Consider the following 22,157-nt stretch of genomic DNA (forward strand, 5'->3'; position numbering starts at 1 on the left):
TTTTAAATGAGTGGTGATGCCCCTGCTCTGTTAGAGCCTTATGGTTATCAAAAAACAAAACACATCCTCTAGACAGTTTTGTTATGTTTATTTCTGCATGTGTGTTTGTAAATTTGTGGCTCACTACTGTCAACTATCTCTCATCAGGCAACACCATAATGATGTACCTTGTGTCCCCAGTGAAATTTCACTGATTTATGAAATCTAAAAGATTCAAACAGTCTTAAAAAGGTCTGACACAATGTAATCAGAGGCTCCTCCATCCACGAGGCCCGTTCCACTGTTGTTAACAAACCAGCAGAGAATATTTTCCCCATTCTTCACATCCCTGCTGAAGTCTTTCTGCCAGTGTCTGCGAAGGAGAGAAAACCAGTAATGAGGTGTATGTACAGTATATGTAAAAACAAATGCTGTATATTCTCAGACCTGCCAACCCTGGACGAATTTTTTGAGTACCACTTCGGCAAACTAGATACATCAGATGCAAATCGCTGCTGTTCACACAATGAAATATTGTACATGATTTGCATAGGAACACAATTTCACATAGGCTACACACTAACCTACCACTGCTGCATTTATATAGTTTCTATTGTTTACACCTCCACAATAATCAAACTTTAAGCCAATTTGACTTTTGAAAATGTGATTTTTAGCTAATATGAAAAGATGATGACAATGTAGCCTAGACAGACTATTTTGTGTCTATGGTGAAATAAATATTTTAGAGCTGGTTAATACAACACTTCTCATTATAAGTAAGCTTAATTCCTCCTTTTACACACACAGGTAACTTTCTAGGTAATGAGAGGGATAAAATCAATGTCATGTTACTGTCAATTTGCATTCTCTTGAAATGACAGTATGCATTTGTCAATCATGATCATCAACACTTGATATTTGGGTGGAAGCAGGGGGAATGAATCCGGCGCTATGATTGGTTTTGGATTCCAATTCAGCAGGCTAGACGCTGCTGCCTCTTGCTGTTAGACTTGAGTACTGCACATGCACAATTGAACTCACAGGCATCACCAGCTTTTTGCGTAGTTTATACTGACAAATCGTACCAGCGTACACTGATGTCAATATGTGTAGCTGCTACGCAAAATGCGTACAGGTTGGCAGGTCTGTATTCTCACATGCATTGTGTGTGTGTGTGTGTGTGTGTTTGTGTGTGTGTGTGTGTGTGTGTGTGTGTGTTTAAACATGATGAGGCTTGAAGTGTACCTGGTCACATGGAGTGTTTGTCCCTTCACATACATGGTGGCGTCTAGTTTCCCCTGGATTTCACCTGGACGCAGATCTGTCACCTCAAATTCAACACCATGGTAGAACTGACCTGAAGGGAAACATCTCATGTCATATCTTTTGATTTATTCAAAATTTAAAAAATAGAAACAGTTATACAATCAATGTATAATATGGAAAACTTTCTCTCAGCTCTTGCTTTTCCTACCTAGTAGGCCATGAACTGAAGTGGACAAATGATGGCTGTCCAGGGTGTAGAAACCCAGGTAGTCTTGTTGGTTGTGACGTCTCTTCCACACCTTTGTGTGTCTGATGACCATAAATTTAACCGAGTGTCTCAGCGTGACTGTCAGACTACAGTTCTTTGTCAACTTGAGGTCCATACTGGAGGAGAAACAGAAAAGCTGTGAGTTGCATGTGAAGAAATTCATTTTCCTGGGTCAAGGTTGTGGAGAATTTAATTTTGTCAATTTGGTTTTGTTTTTGTTTAGTAGTTTTTACAAATGCTATTTTTTTGTTAATTCTAACTCCTACTCATATTTCTTTCATTTGTGGTATATGAGTTATATGCTAAAGCAGTGCTACTCACTTGGTTTCTTTGAGGGAGGCTGTATCAGACCACAGCAGCTTGACCTGCTTGCCGTTGTAGAAGATTGAGATGTCCTGAGTGCTCACATCCAGCCTCACCCCCAGTTTCTGGTGTGTGATGCCAAAACGCCCAAAGTAAGTGTTGATGTTACCATCTGGTACAACTTTCTTCTTGCCAATAACTTGACCATTCACCACGAAGCCTGAAAGTAATGACCGGTTTGTTGTCACTTCCCATATTTCTCAAACAAAAAGAGACTTTGTGTGTCGTGTGCAGGTAGTGCAAGCAAGACTGACCTGATTTTGGGTCTCTGACCAGGTTGAAAATGGTTCCTGGTTTGTCATTGATGTTAAAGCACAGAGCTGCCTCTCTGTCTGGGATTTCTATCATGAAATGAGGATCTCCGTCCACTGCACAGGCATGATTAAAGTATCATATCAGGCAAAATACGCAGTTAATACTCTAACTCAAGTACAAAGGCATGTTATTATAATGTTAAAGCAACCCATCCTCAAAAGAGAAACGACAGTATAGGTCGAAAATTCAGCCGACAAAAACAACCTATAGTTACATATGATTGACAGACGCCATCTAGCGGCCATAGTAATTATGACCCAAAGAAGTGACGCATTTCAGATGACATCTATAGAAGGTGACAAATTTCCATAATCAAAGGTGGCAGGCTGGGTGGTTGGGTAGATAGATAGATGGCAAAAAGTGGACTTAACTGCAGGAGATCGCCGTTCACTTCCTGTTTCCAACCGTGAGTGTCAGGTTTCCAACTGTGAGTTGGGACAGTTTTTAAAAACTGTAGCTATGATTGTCGTGGTGTTTACTGTTGCCATGACGACAAAGGTTGCCTAACCTACACCATGTTTCAAATGATCATTTTAACCCAAACCCTAATCTTTCCCTAACCCTAACCAAGTGTTTTTCGTGCCTAAACCAGACCTTAACCACAGCGTTGTCACACCATAAAACATCATTATTCTTTAACAGGGATTTGTAATGGTTTTGGAAAGCAGCATATTAGAGAACACTCTTATGGGTTGTTCTGGAGTGGATGGTGCCATTGACCTATGTGGTTGTTTAATTATAAGGATGTGTTGTATCATAGAATTTGATCCGTAGGACCAGTAACATAATACAGTTACATTTCTCGGTAAAGAGGTGCTGATCTTACTCTGAGTTGTTCAATAATAAATACTTTTGGTAAATCAAATAATAACTGCTAAGATTTCTGCTCATTTTTGAAAAACAGAAAGAAAGAACATTCATGATTTCTGTGTTTGTTGGGTGTAGTCTCCTATACAACAATCAAAATTTTCAATAGTGGGTTTAAGATGCAAGATGCAGTAATAATGTAAGCGTATGTATAGAAATCTTACCATCGTATTGACTATGGGAACTGGCAGCAAGGGCAGAGGAACCTTTAATGTAATGACCGGTAATGACAGCAGATATTATCAAACTTGCTCATCCCAAAGTTAGATGTATACAGAGTGTCATAGAATTGAGTTAAAAGTGACTGTCGTACCAGTGCGCCTCTCTGCTTTCTGTCTCTGGTCTGTGAAACAGGGAAACATTTAAAAAACATACAATACAAAGTTAGCTCCACATTGATCAACTGATTCAACAGGCTACTGATAATGTAAGAATGTGCTGTATATTTGCAAAGAAAGAAAGACTTTACTATAAGCTGCTGGCTGCATTGTTCCAGATTCAGATTGTGACTAGTCAAACTAGTCAGTCTTTTAACAAATCTTTTTTATTCTTACACCTAAAGGACAAATTAAACATGACTGAAAACATTTCCCTTACCCTCAGTCATTTTATTAGCAATGAGAGTGCTGCCTGGTCTATCCTCAGTTTCAGGCTTGGTGACCACCATGGAGGTGAGAGGGGTGACAAAGCTGTACTTCAGGGACATGTCCAGGGCCTTAGCTGCTGTATTGTTTTTCTCCTGCTGTGTACCAATGTCACTTGGAAAAAAAGAGTAAGAGAGGAGATTAATTGCTTGTTTATTAATGTCATGTCACCATAAGTAATGACATACGTGATGTCCAATATGAAGTCCTCTCTATAAAATTATCTTAATAACTTTTTGAGTCTCTGTGATTGTTTCAGAGAGAAACTTACATCAAATCTTGGTGGGGGTACAGGTAATTAAGATGAACAGACCTGTTTTCCAGTAGCTGCTGGATGGTGAGGTAAGCCCATAAACGCTCCGTGAAATCCCCAAAGATGTACTCCTGTTGTGGGTAGATCACATCCCAGTTTACCACACTGGCCTTTCCCTGCACCTGGAAGTCCTTGTCAGGCTAGAGAAAGAGGAAAGATGCAAGTGTAACATATGCTTCTTGCATGTTATATTAAATACATAATTTGAGCTTTACATGGTTCTTATGTCTAATAGCAAAATCTTGTAATATAGAATATAATTTTGTCAGTAATTGTACCTTTCTTTGATAGTTGTAAGGGGTACATATTTGTATTATTTTCATATATTTCATATTTAATACTAGGCTACACAGTATCCAAGGTAACGGTGCAGCTATAAAGCCCATCACCGGGAGAACAAGTCAGACCGGGCTTGTATCCCCCAGGTGAGTGTGTGACTGTTAAATGGAAACTTGTAAATATTAATGTATAGCCGATCTGAGAGAGACGTTATTATTAACTATAACTATATTGATATTATATATTGATATTAACTATATTGAGTGATTATCTATGTGTACTGATCCATCTGTATCAATAGTGTCTTTGTGTAATTCTTAATATAGTAAATCTCTGTGATCCTGGTCAAAGTTAGATCCTTGGCCCTGTAATTTGTCATTTAATGGTTATTAAGCTTTGCTACAGAAATCATTCAATAGTATTGTAAGTTTCCTTTGATTATGATTTTATTTATACTAAATAGTTTTACTGAGAATGTGCTTGTAAGCAATAAACATTCAAGATTGAATTGACATCAGAGCTGTCTGTGTGTCTTCATTGGAGTCAACTACTAACTGTCAGCCGTTAGTCCACCATCATCATCACAACACAACGCAGAGACTGTATCAGCGATATAAAAGAGACTTAACAGGGGCGGTATAAACTGTGAGGTATATATAGTCAGAAAAGATAATCCCTCGTTACACAAGGTTTACTATCATCTGATAAAAAAATGGAAGAGTAAAGCTCAATATGAGCATCATGGCATATAGAATTGATCCCTTCTTAGGTCACAGGGTAGCTTGAAAAAAAATACCTGGACTACAACAATATACTTAAGTTCAATTCATTAGCAATATCACTCCTACCATTCAATATTCAGATACAGGGACTGTTTCATATGAGAATAAGGAACAAGCACTTGTATTGTAAATCGTTTTGCTTGACATATTGCCGTTCATCTCACCCCCAGGGCAAACACTTCCACAAGGAAGTTATCCAGCTTGTCGCCGTTCAGCTGTCCGGCCACCACAATCTCTGAGCCATTAAACAAATGGCTGTAACGGCTTTTGGTCAAGAGGTCTACCGCATTGTCAGGGTAACGCAGGTCCACCTCCAGGAGCAGGGGACTGGACACCTCCTCATAGAAACCCTGGAACAAAGACAGACCCCAAATTATGCAACATCTGTTCCCCACATGTCCTTGGAGGTTGCCTGGGTCCAGACCTCTGAATCCGCCCACTCCACCGAGTTCATTGTAACAAGCTGACAGTTCTCTGTCTGATGTCAGGCAACCTTGGAGGTGCAAATTCAGTAAATATCCCCAAACTTGCATGGGCATTCCCTGTGTTTTAAATCCTTTTTTTACCCTACCTGGAGTTGAACAGCTGCATCTGAGGCCTCATAGATTCTGCGGGCCACTCCCTTGTTTTGTTTGCTCATGACATCCAGGAAGGAGAAATCTACATCATTTCCGAATCCAAGACAGAACAGCGACATGTTCCCTCCAATAGCAGAGCGCACATTCTTCTGGATTGTTGGGAGGTCAGACACCCCTGTGTGTATACATGCAGGTGCATTATGTGGGAGCATGCAATGAAAGCCTTGCAGTTCCTTGCAATGATAAACAAAATGGAAACCTTTGAATTTGATTGTGAATCAAATTGTTGCATTTACAAATCTAGAGAGGATCCTGCATATTTTCTACTGCTTCCAAAAACAGCAACAAAGTGAGTTCCCCAAGTCTTTCTTGACAAAGACGTGTAGACAGACCGAGCACAGAAAAGGACTAATCTCCTTTGGTTACCGTCAAACAAACCAATTTTTAAAGATTCTTATGCAAGTGACAGATTGTTAACTACATGTATAGTTTGTGTTGAGCTGCTTAGCCAGTCTATGAAGATCCCTGATCTTTAATTATATTCTTCCACATTAGAAAGGCTCACCTTTGTTTGGCATCCCATCGGTCAATAGTACAATCATATCCACACTCCTCTCTGGAAGCTTCTTATCATCTCTGTCTTTCTCCAGCATTCTCACTGCTTTTAGTATGGCACCATTGATATTGGTGGCTGAAAGGCAATGACACAATGAAAAGATTAACATTAAAAAAATGATTGAAAAATTCTTCTTGTAGAGAAAGGTAAGCCTCAATTCCTCACTATGTTCTTTAAATGAATGACATTGGGGGGAAATGCGCTTATTCAATTCTTGCCAGGAGATAGATTGATAGTACTCTCATGTCTGTATAAAGACTAGAAACAGAGGGAAACAGCTAACCTGGCTCTGTCCAAAAGTAACAAACAAACAGGTAACAAAAATCTGCCTCCACATACCTCTATAGCACACTAATTAACATGTCACATCTCATTTGTTTAATCTGTACAAAAATCTTGGGGTAAAATGACAAGCTGTGGTTTTACAGGGGATTATATGTCGGACTATTTCTTGGCCAGGCACAATGACTTCCCGTAGTTTCTGCTGGTTGCCCTGGAAATCTAACAATGACTACAAGACTCTACGATGGCACTAGGCTAGCTGTTTCCAACCTTTGCGCTAAGCTTAGATAACCAGTATTAGCTGTAGCTTCATTTTTAGTATACAGACATCAAAGTAATATCAATGTTCTGACTCTTGGCAAGAAAGTGCACTTCTCAAAATGTTAAATTATTCCTCAAATGTATCATTTTGTCATGATCTCAGGTTTAAAACAGTATATCATTACATGAGTTTGTCTCTCTTAAAGAAAAAAAAGTGATGTCATCAGTAAAGAAAAAATTTCAGACACTGCTTCTGTCAGTCATCCTCAGTCTTAAAGGAACTGTGGATGCATAGACAAGAGAAAAGAAAAAAAAATACTCTCATGACTCATTAATTTAGTAAAACTTCTTTGTTGATATCTGTCTTTTATTTCCATTTATAACTATTGAAAAGACAGAGTAAAGAAGTTTATCATGCTTAAATAACATTATTTTCATACATCTGCAAAAATTAATTTGCACAATTTTTAGATCCTATTACTGCTCAGCTCTCAGTATCACCCTCACAGGATGTATGTACAGTACATTTAAAGACATTTGATACACAAATTAAAGTAATCTAACTCTTGCTGCTAACTTGTTTAACAAATTGTAAAGTCTATATATTGAAAAGAGATTTCTTGTAATTTGAATAAGGAAGGAACAAAAACATTTGGCATTAAAATTGGTGCCACTTGTTTTCCTCTAACCTCCTTTGTCCCTTAGTTTCTTGACATAGGCAATGGCTTCAACCACATTTTCCTTAATTGCTTTGGTAAGAGAGTTCCTCCAGGTGACAATCTTATCATCAAACAGGATGAGAGCAAAGTGGTCCTGCTCGTGGAGGTCTTTCAGAATGGCAGTCAATGCTTGCCGAGTCTGCAAAGGTTCACAAGTTCACATATGAAGATGTACAAACAGTGATGGACACAGTATGTAACTTACCTACACATAACATATTTTACCTGTGCAATCTTTCTTCCACTCATTGAGCCGCTCCTGTCGATCACAAACACAACGTTCTTTGGGACTCTGGGTAGGTCAGGTGGAGCAAAGAAGTGCACAAAGTATCCGTTCACAATCTGAAGGAAAATAAAGCATTGGATTTGGACAAATATGGAAATATGGCACAAGGGCACAGCTATAAACACCTTCATACAGTTAGGGAAGTAAAACTAATATCAAAAAGGTAGTGTCTCTGCAGGTGAATTTCATAATTTTGTGTTTCAGGTGATATAAATGATTCTTATGTGCTGCTGCAAAATTTTTGTTGGCAGCTGACCTGAACTTCCCCCAGGCTTTCTTCTCGCTTCACATCATACTTGATGATGAAATCTCCATCAATCATGGTACCTTCACATCCTGCACATTTCCTCTGCTGCTCCAGTGTTGGTGAGAAAGAGATGTGTGCCTGAAACATAGAGAGATTCAGTTTGATAAACATGATTAATAACTTATTTTATGTTTAAAATAAAACATTATAAATTTCAAACTAAAGGATAAAAAAATCTTTTGAACCATTTACTTTTGTGTCTGTGACAATTTTCTCCACCAGTGGGAGCAGCTCATTGGTGAGAAAAGTTGCAGAGGCCTCAACAAAAGCAATGCCCTGCGGCTCATAGATGTCTGCCACAATCTGTTTCCAGAGACACAAACATGCACAAAAATACAATCACTGAAATCACTGTTACATAAGGTCTAAAAAAATTCCTCCGTCTTTTGTATTACAAACACTGGAAACTCAAACCATTTTAAGGTCCTCCTCACCAGTACAGTATGTCATTATCAAGAAAAAAACAAAAAAGGGTGTGTGTGTGTTCAACCTGAAACTCCTGGACCGGTTGTTTGGGTTTAACTCGGGTCAGAATCTCATAATGGCCCAGTTTCCTCTGAAGGAGCTCCTCATACGTCAGAATGAAAGTCACGTTACTTTCAGCTGCAATGTTGACAGACACTGAAAACTTCTCCATCTTTCTTCCAGAAGCCCTGTAACGATTGATATGTATTATTTTAATGAGATGTTCACACCATCAACATGTGCTCAAATCGTGCTGTGATATTTTTCAGTCCAACATACTTGACCAGTCCAGCAGTCTGTCCTGAGGAAACAGCCTTCTCATACTGTTTCTTGGCTTTCTCTTTCTCCTTCACCTCTCCAACATACTCCTGACCATCAATTTCCCTGTAAGGCATGAGGGGAGTTGACAAAGAATGTGAAACATATAACCTATTTTCATTGTCAAATAAATCAAGTTTTAACTGACATGCTGAAGTTGGTGATGAAAGCGGTTTTGGGAAGCTCCACTTCGAAGAAGATTTCCTGTGAGGAGTTTGCTTTGTTCAGAGCCTTCGAGGTCATGACAGTGTGAGCAAAACGAGACGTCACAGCACAGACGACCCTGACACTGTACACCTCCACCAACTGTGTGAGAAACACAGACATGCTGATTAAAAGGTGCAATTTTAAAATCAACAAATCATAGCTAATCCAATTCTGATGCATTATTGCAGTAAACAAGCAAGACCAGTGGCCAAGAGGACTGTTGCCTGTCCGCTGTATTCTGGATCAGATGTCATGAGAAATGTCCCTCAGTGATTCATGTCACAAACAATAAAGAGGTTTCTGTTCTGTAAACACAATGTAAGATGAAGCTTTTAGAATTTCTCATACTGGCAAATGCAGAGAGAAATAAAACCCAGATGGACAAATCACTTCCAGCATGATTATTGTCTCCAGTAAAGCAAAGAGAAAATAAATACATGCCATAGAAGGGAAGAGCAGAACAAGTGGCATCTGGAAGCAATGAGGTTTATGAGAAATGTGAACTTCATTTTGCAAATAGTAACAATACCACTACTGTGAGATAGAAGCTACGAGTCAACATCACCGTGGTTTCATGTGTATTCAGTCATTACACCCAGGCTTCACAATTAATTTGACCATTATGCATTGACATGTATAACAACAAGACATTTATCCTTGTTGTTAGGAAAGGTGTAACAGGGTAGACCTGTATCATCACCATCACTAATTAAAACTGATTGTGGGTGCTTTTTTGTGTGTGTGGGTGTGTGGTGGAGGGAATTCACATTTGTTGTGAGCCAATAGCTATTCAGTGGGTTGATTGAGGGCAGATGTGTCTGGTTGTGCCTCCACTGTTGTCTGTTTATGCAGGTATTGTATGCATGTAAAAATTTAAGTGATTATCAAAATGGTGGGCATTCATTCTTGGTATTTCTCTCGGTGCAGGCAAGGGTCTGCAGGCTGAAGTTTGTTGCTAGCGCAGTCAATGTTGGTGGCTCAGAGAGTACTGCTACATGGCGATGAAAAAGTGTCAATCGACTGGAGCAAGCAACTTGTGGCGCAGCGGATATTCAGCCTCAGACAAGAAGAGACAGTGAGCCTTGGACTGTTTTCCCCACCCTTTCTGCTCATTAAGATATTGACTGCTACCCCTGTTTTAAATAGTTTATAATAGTATTGCCACAAGCCCCAGATATTCCCCTATGGGTTTAATACATTTTATACGAAATAAACTAAGTTTTTATGTTATCTTTTGCTGTCTATAGGCTGGTCGGTTAATTGTGAGCAAAGTATGGCAGTGGTGTTACAAAGGTCTAAAGGTCCAAGCTTTATTTTGATTTTAGAATTGTACAATAATATGAAAATGAGTTCCTTACGTCTGCAGACTTTGTGCTTCTTTTCTGTAGATGGAAAAAAAAAGACAAAAATAGGATCCTTTACAAACCAACATCTTTTTTTTTTTTAACAGGTGGTTAATAAGTAGTTCAAGCTTCATACCTTTATTGACCTGGTGTCCACATCCTCTTTTGTTTCCTGGAAAAAAACAAAAGTATGATTGTATGGTAACTGAATTTGGGATGTTTTCTGAAAGATTACCGTTAGTTACATCCGGGCATAAAAATTGATTCTCTCAACACTGCATCAGTAGTCACTATCAGATGTATCCATGCATTTGATACTCTTCATCACTAAAGTTTATGTTTACCAAAATGTCTTTAAGATCCAGTTTTTCCAGATCATTAAGCATTGCAGTAACATGTTTGGAAAGCAAGGTGCGGACCTAGAATCAGACTAAAGATATAAGGCAGGTGTGGGAAAAGACTCTAGGAAGGCCACAAGATGAACAGACAAGGAGAAATAAACAGGAAGCTGGTAAGCCAAACAGAGGATCTGGCAAGGGGGAGGAGTGACTCAAGCTCTATACTGTACGAGACACTGAAATGACAGGACATGGTTGGTTAAATGAATTGATGTGAAGGTGGATTGGAGACAGCAAGAGAAGAGGATGGACATAATATGGAGGAGAATATGTCACCTCCATGACACATCTCCTTGATAAAAATGCAAGTTTTCTGGTCTTTTGCTGACCAATTAGAATATGACATGATATGATGCAGAATATACATGAATAAAGTATATAATACAATTCAGAATACACAGAATGATGATATGAGTTGGTGACATGTCTCTTCTTGCATATTTTGTTTTCTATCTAAATCATAGCTCTGACATGTCCAAAAATTGATATTGTACGGTCTGACACAGTTTGCAACCAAAATTTTATTAGACTCATCTCACACAGTGTGACCTGCAATGAACCTGCAAGATAGCTGTTATCACACAGTATGAGGAAAGGGCCAAGACTGCAAAAACAAGGACTTGAGACTTGACTTGGACTTGACTGCTGTGAGACTTTACTTAACTTGAGACTCATAGCTCACACCTTAAATTATCATTGAATATCATATTATCATTATATTATATTAATTTAGGTGGGCCTGTGAGATATAAAGTGCAAGAGTCATCTGTAGATCAACCATAACAGTTTTTCTACTCTCATTAGTATTAGCCTACTATTGATTGTATTGATAGCAGGATACTGGTTTTGTTAACTGTTGCTTAGCAACATATGATAGATTCAAGAAATAAGGTGGCGGAGGCGAGCTGCAACATTATTTCTTCATTTAATGCTGCAGTGATTTCCCCAATAACATTATAGCACAACTGTTGCATAAAAGCAATGTCAAACCTGGAGTTGTAGTACCTGTAATACTCACTGAACATCTGCAGCACTGAATATGTAATCAGATTTTCTAACAGCAAGGGTAACCACACAGCCTATAAATTATTTGCACAATGCCACTACATGGCAAAAACAAACTGAGAGTGCTACTTACATAAATTAAGTAAGCATCATGAATCCAACAATAAAGTATACAAAGTGTGAGATTAACAAAGTTTAGCTTCATTCATAAACTATCATTACATTCATAATCCCTCCCTCAGCCAAGAACACAATAGGCTGCACCAGCAGGTCCCAATTCAAAAATTACTTCTACCATCAAATAGCACAACTTATACAAAAAGCATGTTAGTATAACTTACATATGTCAGCACATCTTCAAGGTTTAAAACAATAAGAAACATCCACTGAGCTGCGATGTGTCATTTCTAATGCTTCCAGACTTTAGCAGAATTGAATGAAAATCAGAGGAGTCACAGAAATGTAGCTGCAGGATTTTAGTGAAATAAATTCTAACAATATTCGCACATTACAGTACGCACAGGACCAACTGTTTACTGTAGGTTTCGACATTGCTTTAAATTCAAATAAATGTATATTTATCACAAAAGTAATAGAAATGTCCCCAGATAGTGTGGGTACTATATTTAACTGAGCTTAGAATGTAGAAGCTCAAATGTAGAAGGCTACAGACCAAAAAATACTCTGATACAGGTTTGAACTCTACATTAACAAATATAAAACCTATAAAACCTATATCAATGCATGTATCAGATACATGACTTACACACCCTCATGTATATGCTTGACATGCAAAAAATATCCCTCAAGGTTTAAAATACTATAGTTAGTTACTAAAATGTATACAACACAGCTTGAAAACAAGTGAATGAAGACATTTTCAGGACCAACCAGCAAACCTTCTGCACAGGCCCCAAACAATCACACATCACTGAAAAACAGCAGCAACAGGTGATTTAACAACCAGCAAACTTATTCAAAGCCTCGTCAGGCTCCACAGACAGCAGCACACAACAGCTTCAGCGTCCAGACAAACAAGAACTACAAACCATCAACAACATAGCAAAGGGTTAAATAACGTTACACACAGAGAGCCACTGCGGAACATTTAACCAGCAGCACAGAAACCGAGGCGAGAAAGGAGACAATGATAAAGACAGACACAAAGAGAGAGAGAGAGAGAGTGTATCTGACTCACGTTTTTTAAGTAAATGCTCTGTCTTACCTGCTGTCGCTCCTGCTCCTGTGTTGTTGTTGTTGTTGTTTTTTTGAAAAAAGTGACTCAACGGGCAAGGTGTTCAAAAGAACCAATGAGCGGGCACAGCCCGGTCTACCCGTGTTTGTGTTTTTTATGATTATGCATGTGCCAGCTTGAGATTTAGGTGGACAAAAAAAAAAAAGGAAAAAATGTGGCACAGGCACACCCGTGGCTACGCGTTGGTCTCTGTATGTTAAAATAATTTATAACACATCTATGAAAAGAAAATGTTAGGCCATGTTATTTGAATGGTCAGCAACAAAATGCAAGTCTTTCAGATATCTGATACTCAGCACCTTGACTTACACACAGACTTGACATGACCGAGACTTGACTTCGTTTGACTAACTTGAAACTCTGCTGAAAATTTTATATGATGCTCCACTGTGCTTAATGAATTATTACCACAAACAGAAACACAAGCCATATTATTATCTTGCTGTTTTTAAGGATTTTTCCTAACTGTCAGCGCTTCACGATCATCTGTAATCTTTTTCTTTGACTCTCTGAAGCAAAGTTTGTGTTTTTCTGCTCAGCCAACAGTTCAGCTAAACAGTTCTTTTATTCCTTCTTCAGAGAAAAAACATCGTTGCCGCTGCCAAAAATGCAAAGCACACCACTTCCGGCATGCCTGAAGAGTTTTCATGGGAAAGATCTACTTTGACCTGATACTGATTATCTACAACTGTAAATATTGGCTTTCATAAAAAGTATACCATTAATGGCTGTCCATACAAAGTAATAAACCAGACATTTGTTTGCATGCAAATGCTGCACATGTGGCTCATTTTAAATACCTGCATCCGAACATCTCTGCGGGAAATGACCAGAGTTCCCTGAGCCTGAGCTGGAAGCCAGATGCAGACCCAACCCCACAGCAGCAGGACTCTCCACCCTGCAGCCATGGCCGGGAAACAGAAGGCCTTCTTCCTTGGTATGGCTGAAAACAAGTGCGGACGGAATTCGAGGCATCTGGATCAAGTCCTCCCGTAAGAGTTTCACTCCGCCCACACTCTGTGCTGCAGAAGGAGGACCTATTGCCTCCACAACTCTCACGCTTCCGTTTGTGTATTTCTCCATAAATTAGTGTGTGTCTGTGTGTGTGTGTAACCTGCACTCTGGAAATGCAGTAAGAGTGCAGGTTACATATTTAATCATCAGGATATTAAATCATGGGGTTTTCACTTTTATGAATGAGTTTATTTGTTCTCCACACGCTGAGACATGAATGAGGTCGATTATATCATCACAAAGTGTAAACCACCAATTAAACAACATTAATTAATATTAAGTGTTTACATTTCCTGTTATAAAACAAAAAATCTGAGTCAAAGTGCTTCTCAGCACCAGTCACAGTCATTTGGTACACAGAGGACTGACTGTTTGACCATAAAGAAACGTTTCACCAATTTGTCACAACCAAGATCATATTTATTTGGTATCATGTGGTTTAGGAGTCCTACAGTGGAGTTCACATTAACTGTAAGAAACCTTTTCATCACAACTTTTCTGCTTTGAAACAGTTTTATCCCAGTTTTATTTCCTTTCAGGTTCTGACATTAGCAAACAGTGACGCTGGGATTATAAGAGCAAGGCAGGTCGATGTCAACATAAAGCCTTTAAAGGTATAGCAAACTGCACACATTCGAAAACTCGAACATATCTTTGAGGAACAACGAGGAATAACAAAATGAAACATTTTATGTCGTAAAAAACAAATTGGGAGACTTTTTTTTTTTTTTTTTTTTTTAAAAAAAGCCTAAATCCATTCTACATCCATCTTTAAGAACTCCATTTATTTCAGTACTTTTGAGATAATGTTAGTTACCCTTCTTATAATCCCAGATTAAACTGTTATATACCATGAAGTTGTCTGCACAATACTGTGAATTAAGTCTGTTAAGAGTGCAGGCAGATTTTATTTTATGTACGTGTTTTATTGTATGAATTTGGGTGCTGATTTACAGGAACAACAGTGATAAGACTGTCTGAAAACTGCTTTTAAACTCTTTTGAAAAGGCCTGACACAATGTAGTCTGAAGCATCTCCGTCGATGAGGCCTTTTCCATTACTGTGAATGAACCAGCAGGGAACATTTTCTCCGTTCTTCACATCTCTCATGAAGTCTCTCTGCCAGCCTCTGTAGACCAAGACAAAAACATCATGTAGACCCGATGATATTAGGACTGCACAATGAAAACAACACAAAGAAACAGACATTTATCCATTTGGGACACAATAAATGCAAACTCTGAGGCATGTGGCGTACCTGGTCACATTGAGCTGCTGTCCTTTCACATACATGGTGGCGTCTGGTTTCTCTGGGACGTCACCTGTACGCAGGTCTGTGACCTCATATTCAATCCCGCTGTAAAACTGACCTAGAGGATGACCCACCATTGGGAGTGAAAATCATTTCTTTTCTTATCTCTTCACTCTAATCTGGTCTGATTTCTCTGTTTGGCATAAAATACATTACCAGCTGGTTTACAGTATTACTTTGTTTATACAGATACAATTTACAGTATGAACAAAGATGATCAATGGAAATATTTGTTAGAATCAGATCATTTCGGTTTAGCAACTTTAACTACTGTAAACAACATTTAGCTGCACAACATCATGAAGACAATTGCTCTTATCCTGAGGCTTAATATCATATGAAAAAAAAAAACCTGGGGCCCCGAACCACCAAATTTAAAAAATCGTAGTTGTCAAATGAAAATTCTGTATCTTCCAAATGCCAAGTTTTTTCTGACTATGAGCAAAATATTGTTTTACTTTAATAAAAGTGCATTTTTTGACATCATCATCGAAGGTTTTACAGGATTTTTATGAGCTCAAATGATAAAAAAAGAAAGTCTCAAACCAAGGCGAACAAATGTCCAGAGCAATAATTTATGTTTTTGGTTACTTGATGGGAGAACAACAAGCTGTAAACACAAAATTGACATACTATTAGTATGTATTAGTGGTATTATTAGTATTAGTATAGTAGTAACCATGCAATCTACATCCCAACAAGTGTGTCATGTTGTACCTAGCAGACCATGAACAGAGGGAGACAGGAGGTGGCTGTCCACTGTGTAGAAACCCAAGTAGTCCCGGTGGTACGGGTGCTTCTTCCACACTTTGTGTAGCAGGATCACAAACTTGACAGAATCTCTTAGGGTTATCGTTAGGCTACGGTCCTTGGTCACGAGAAGATCCACACTGGAGGAGAAAGAAGGGGAGGCAGGAAGGGGAAGATGAATGACGTGGGAGACAGAGGGGAGAGGAAAGAGGAGAGTGGAAACAGGTGAAGCGGTTGTGATAGATGGAGAAGATAAGTGGGCAACATTATTTTGTTATATTTTTCATGTATTGGGATCTTTCCCTGAAGAAGATGATAATCTGGTGGTTCAGTCACTCACTTGGCTCCTTTGAGGGAGGCTGTATCAGACCACAGCAGCTTGACCCGTTTGCCGTCCTGAAACACCAAGATGTCCTGAGTGCTCACCTCCAGTCTCACCCCCAGCTTCTGGTGGGTGATGCCAAAACGCCAAAAGTAAGTGTTGATTTTACCATCAAGGGGGATTTTCTTGTCTCCGATGATCTGGCCATTCACTAAAATACCTGAAGAAATAACATGGGACTCAGCCTCTCACTGTTTAACTGCAGGAGATGATTGACTGACACATATATGAGGAGTTACAAGTGTCAAAAGTGAGAAAGAAAATCAAAAATTCATTTACATCTTGGTCCACAAGGAGTGTACATGTGTAGTGAAAAATAGGAATTCAGGGACCATATCTTGAGTAAGAAAGTCATGATGTTAATCAGGATTCGGCTGACCTGACATTGGGTCTTTGACCAGGTTGAAAATGGTTCCTGGTTTGTCGTTGATGTTGAAGCACAGAGCGTCATCTCTGTCTGGCAGCTCTATCATGAAATGAGGATCTCCATCCACTGCAGGCAACACCGGAGTAAAATGACAGTAATAAACAAAATGGTTAAGATAGATGTGATCTTGTGTCACTTTCTTAGTAGAGGCCAAACAAGATGAGCTATAAAACAAGACAACTTACCAAAATATGTGGGTCGGGCAGCATATGAGTACAAAGGGGGGCTTACAAAGCGATGTGCTGCATACAGAAACAATAAATTCAAGGTTAAAAACAACGCACTGAATAGATTTCATCTTTTATATTTCATTTAGTTAAAAAATGACTGTCTTACCTACTCTGTCTGCCTGTAGTCTTTGCTCTGACAAAAACAAAACAAAACAGATAAAAAACAATTTTTTAAATTCCACAGTTCAAACTGGAGCACCAGCCTCTGCTGGTGTAGTGAGTGGAGTAAAGAGAAATAATATGTTTTTAACTTAAATTCAGTATCCGGTGCTGCTCGTCAGTGTGTTACAGTTTTACTTGACTGCAGTTATGCCACATTAGGAAAAGTCTACCCAGTGCCACTTTTTAAACCCTCTCTACCCTCCCTTACCCTCAGTCAGTTTATCAGCAATGAGAGGGCTGTCTGTTCCATCCTCAGTTTCAGGCTTGGTGACCACCATGGAGGTGAGAGGGGTGACGAAGCTATACTGCAGGGACATGTCCAGGGCCTTGGCTGTGGCATTGGCTTTCTCGTCAGGGGTGCCAATCTTGCTGCAAGAATGAAAAAATACACACATTTTCTCACACTTGACATTTTCATGAGACCATTGGTAAATAAAGATATTTAAGCTCAAGCAATTCAGGGCTCAGCTTGAAGAAAATTACTTAAACTGACCTCTTCTCCAGTAACTGCTGGATGGTGAGGTAGGCCCACAGACGCTCTGTGAAATCCCCAAAGACGTACTCCTCCTCTGGGTAAATCACGTCCCACTCTACAGCACTGGCCTGGCCCTGCACCTGGAAGTCCTCCTCAAACTTTTGGTGAGAGAAAAGGGGAAGAAACAATGCTTGAAAAAATGCTTTTCTACACCTCAGCACTGTCTCTAACTTTCTGATGTTTCTTTTTCCTCACCCCCTGGGCGAACACTTCCACCAGGAAGTTGTCCAGGTCGTTGTCCATCAGCCGACCAGCCACCACGATCTCTGTGCCGTTAAACAACTGGCTGAAGTGGTTGGTGGTCACGAAGTCCACTGCGTTGTCGGGGTAACGTAGGTCCACCTCTGAAAGCAGAGGGCTGGACACCTCCTCATAGAAACCCTGTAATAGAATCATGCACACATTTATTTATATACATTTATTTGTGTGCCATATAAATATGTTTTATTAGAGTTTTACACGTATAGTTGTTACATATTTCCAGGGGAATATGGCCAATTTTGAATATTACACTCTGGGCTTTGTGTGTGCCTCAAGAAAACAAAACTATTGGCTCAAAAATGTGTAGCCCCAATCCTCCACCTGGAGTTGAAGGGTTGCATCTGAGGCCTCATAGATTCTGCGGGCCAGTCCCTTGTTTTGTTTGCTCATCACATCCAGGAAGGAATAATCCACATCGTTTCCGAATCCAAGACAGAACAGAGACATGTTCCCTCCAATAGCAGAGCGCACATTCTCCTCAACCGTCATCGAGTTCAAATTACCTTCAGATGCACAGATAAAACAGGCACAAATTTAATATTAAATATGAAGTACACCACTCACAGTATATGCTATAAAATGTGCACAGTCTGCATGCTCACCTCTTCCATCAGTCAGTAAAATAATCATGTCGATACTCCCCTCTGGGAGCTTGTTCTCCTGTCTGTCTTTCACTAGCATGTTCACACCTCGCAACACAGCATCATTGATATTAGTTCCTAGAAGGAAAACACAAAACATTTAGTAAAACAAATTGTTTTCATTTATTTTTTATTTAGAGAGTAAAGATTTCATTTGGCATTAAAGATGGTGTCACTTGTTTTTATATTAACCTCCCCTGGCTGTTATCTTTCTGACATAGGCCATGGCTTCAGCCACATTTTCCTCGGTTGCTTTGGTTAGTGATTCCTTCCAAGGATTGATCTCATGATCAAACTGGATGAGGGCAAAGTAGTCCTCCTCATGGAGGTCTTTGATGATGGCCAGCATTGCCTCTCGGGTCTACAAACAGTTACAAGGTCAGAGGTCAAAATGCGTGCTTGTGTGCATCAATGTATTAGAACCACTTTACCTTTGAATCATGTCTGATGTCTGAACAGTCTCTTACTTGCTGGATCTTTGTTCCACTCATTGAGCCGCTCCTGTCGATCACAAACACCACGTTCTTTGGGACTCTGGGTAGGTCAGGTGGAGCAAAGAAGTGCACAAAGTATCCGTTCACAATCTGAAGGGAAGAGAATCATAAAGAGCAGTAAAATACATGAAAGATTGACAGAAGGCTGCAATTGTAATCATTTCTTTTCCAGAGAAAAAGTTTATTCATTTTATGTTGTTGCAGTCTTATTACAGATTTTTTGATTTTCTTTCAGAACTTATTCTGCGAACAAAGAAGGTTAAAGTGACTCTGCATAGTTTTATATGTGAAGCCTGGTATAAATATGCAGACATCAGACACTGAGGTGATTCTGATGTACAATATTTGTTGACTGCTGACCTGAATGTCCCCGAGGCTCTTTGCACGGTTCACATCATACTTGATGATAAAATCTCCATCGATCAGTGTCTCATCACAACCTGGACACTTCCTCTGCTGGTCCATAGTTGGTGAAAAAGAGATGTGAGCCTGACAAGAGGATTAATACATTCAGTTTGGCCCATTCTTACTTCTTAAATTCTGTATGTTGTTCATTTTATTGAATACAGAGACAGAAAGTCAGACCAACATTACCTTCACTTTGAAAACTAAAACAGAGACACACAGATGCAACAATCAGAGACAATCTCATTTTCTGTAGCATGTACCTTTTTGTCTGTGACAGTTTTCTCCACTAGGGGGAGCAGCTCATTGGAGAGGAAGGTTGCTTGAGCATCAACATAAGAAATGCCTTGAGGCTCGTAAATGTTTGTCACAATCTGTCTCCACACAGTCAGGCATGCATGCACACACACAGACACACACACACACACACACACACACACACACACAGGAACAGTGAGTTAATTTTGTGAGGAAAACCACTTATTAAGAATATCTGACACAAGCAGGAAATCAGGAAGAGCCAGGATGTGTACATGGATTCACCTGAAACTCCTGGACCGGTTGTTTGGGTTTAACTCGGGTCAGAATCTCATACTGGCCCAGTTTCCTCTGAAGGAGCTCCTCATAGGTCAGAATGAAAGTTACGTTACTTTCAGCTGCAATGTTGACAGACACTGAAAACTTCTCCATCTTTCTTCCAGACACCCTTTAAAAAAACACAGACACAACTGACCGCCTCTGATGTTAAAATGATCAGTTTAGGAACTTTAGATACACTACGTTGCTTTAGTACATGTAAAGAGTGGTGTGGGTGGTCTTTTTCATCTTAAATGACTTACTTGACCAGTCCAGCAGTCTGTCCTGAGGAAACAGCCTTCTCATACTGTTTCTTGGCTTTCTCTTTCTCTTTCACCTCTCCAACATACTCCTGACCATCAATTTCCCTGTAAGGTCCAAAAATGGAGGATGACAAATTGAGTAAATGAACTGTGTCACTGACAAAAATCTGCTTTAGAGCACAACTGCAAAAGGAAGCACAAATATTGCCAGGAATGTAGGAATGACAGACTGACATGCTGAAGTTGGTGATGAAGGCGGTCTTTGGAAGCTCCACTTCGAAGAAGATTTCCTGTGAGGAGCTTGCTTTGTTCAGAGCCTTTGAGGTCATGACAGTGTGAGCGAAACGAGACGCCACAGTGCAGTCCACTGTCACACTATACACCTCCACCTGAGACACAGAAACAGGGAGGAAGAGATAGAAAACAGCAATAGAACAACATGGACAACTTGTCACAAGCCCCTCACATACAGTATTTTAATACAGTAAGGAAGATGCTCTACTTTTATGTCATTTCAAGCGGAGTCAAGCCAACAATACGCTGCCCTGATTTGTGCCAAAGAAAAATTATTACAGCTTGAAAACATTTTTAAAAAGACATTATGTCACTGATTCCACTTTGGGAGTGATGTGATGAGACTGTTTGGGTGAGTCAACCTGGGTGCTGGAAGCATTAAGCATGGATAGTGTGGGTATTGTCAATAAAGATCTAAACTGATTCTTTTCTTACCATGCCATCATTTGTGCTTCTTTTCTGTAAGACAAAAGTAAAGAGAGATGATATTCGTTTTAGATCTGGATGAAAAAGGAATAATGATCTAAATCCCAAACATTCATACATCTTGAATAATGTATGAACAGAAAGATGCAACTCCATAACCAAATATTGTCCCTATAACATGAAGCAATTGTCTGTAAATTCAGTAGTTTCAGCTAAATACCTGCAGTGATCTGTCAGCTCCTCTTGTCCCCTGAAATACAAATACAGCAGAGCAGAGCAACAAGATATTAGAAAAAGCCACTGCTATAACATGAACTAATTTGTAAGAAAGAAGCACTCATTCACACAATATACTTTAAATCATTTATCTCACAAAGAGGAGAAGTTAGAAGGAGAATATGACAGCAAAACTGAGTAGGATTTAAGATGCCAACTAGTTATGAAGGAGCACAGTTTGTGTTAAAGGGATTATTCATAAGAAACATAAGAAGCACTAGTGATTCAATCAGGGATCATCAGATAAAATAAATACTGGCAAAATGACAACAATAAAACAATGTAATTTCAAGTTAAGAGTAGAGTATAAAAGAGTCAGTGTGTGAAGTTACCTGCACAGCTGCATGGTCCCCAGAGACGACCAGAGCCCCCCGGGCCAGGCTGGGCAGCCAGAGGCAGGCGATGCCCCACAGCAGCAGCTGCCGAACACCCAACAGTCCAGACATGACCAAACTTCTACTGAACACTGGTTGACTTCACTGCTGAGAAAAAAGCTCTCTGCCCAGGGAGGAGGGACAAAAAGTGTGTTTGTGTGTGTGTGTGTGTGTGTGTGTGTTGTCCTGGAGTAATGACCAACAGACCAGAGTTCA

General features: G+C 39.5%; 2 protein-coding genes across 3 annotated transcripts; both read right to left on the bottom strand.

The window, feature by feature from the left end:
* Positions 1–69: 69 nt before the first annotated feature.
* Positions 70–14,141, bottom strand: LOC121893741 (inter-alpha-trypsin inhibitor heavy chain H3-like). Of its 2 annotated transcripts, XM_042405729.1 has the most exons (22): positions 13,920–14,136; positions 10,598–10,633; positions 10,477–10,500; positions 9,060–9,217; positions 8,873–8,977; positions 8,619–8,781; positions 8,321–8,431; positions 8,078–8,206; positions 7,761–7,877; positions 7,506–7,674; positions 6,223–6,348; positions 5,651–5,832; positions 5,244–5,429; positions 4,019–4,158; positions 3,659–3,819; positions 3,375–3,404; positions 3,226–3,267; positions 2,134–2,247; positions 1,838–2,039; positions 1,457–1,632; positions 1,228–1,339; positions 70–352 (listed from the first exon to the last, which is right to left on the bottom strand). In XM_042405729.1, exons 1-22 carry the CDS (start codon positions 14,025–14,027, stop codon positions 214–216), a joined length of 2,730 nt encoding a protein of 909 aa, XP_042261663.1. In that variant the 5' UTR covers positions 14,028–14,136; the 3' UTR covers positions 70–213. The 2 variants fall into 2 exon arrangements, with proteins under 2 accessions (XP_042261663.1, XP_042261664.1); XM_042405730.1 differs by lacking the exons at positions 70–352; positions 1,228–1,339 and having other exon boundaries at positions 1,571–1,654; positions 1,809–2,039; positions 13,920–14,141.
* A 716-nt stretch (positions 14,142–14,857) lies between these two features.
* LOC121893743 (inter-alpha-trypsin inhibitor heavy chain H3-like) lies at positions 14,858–22,013 on the bottom strand. Its single transcript, XM_042405731.1, has 22 exons — positions 21,900–22,013; positions 21,512–21,541; positions 21,301–21,324; positions 20,806–20,960; positions 20,572–20,676; positions 20,276–20,438; positions 19,996–20,106; positions 19,688–19,816; positions 19,301–19,417; positions 19,026–19,194; positions 18,795–18,911; positions 18,514–18,695; positions 18,127–18,312; positions 17,890–18,029; positions 17,605–17,765; positions 17,341–17,367; positions 17,190–17,246; positions 16,957–17,070; positions 16,536–16,737; positions 16,163–16,335; positions 15,392–15,503; positions 14,858–15,262 (listed from the first exon to the last, which is right to left on the bottom strand). The coding sequence occupies exons 1-22, from the start codon at positions 22,011–22,013 to the stop codon at positions 15,124–15,126; spliced, it is 2,727 nt and encodes a 908-aa protein (XP_042261665.1). The 3' UTR covers positions 14,858–15,123.
* Between the last annotated feature and the right edge of the window lie 144 nt (positions 22,014–22,157).

The sequence above is a fragment of the Thunnus maccoyii genome, chromosome 3, assembly GCF_910596095.1.
Source record: "Thunnus maccoyii chromosome 3, fThuMac1.1, whole genome shotgun sequence".
NCBI lineage: Eukaryota > Metazoa > Chordata > Actinopteri > Scombriformes > Scombridae > Thunnus > Thunnus maccoyii.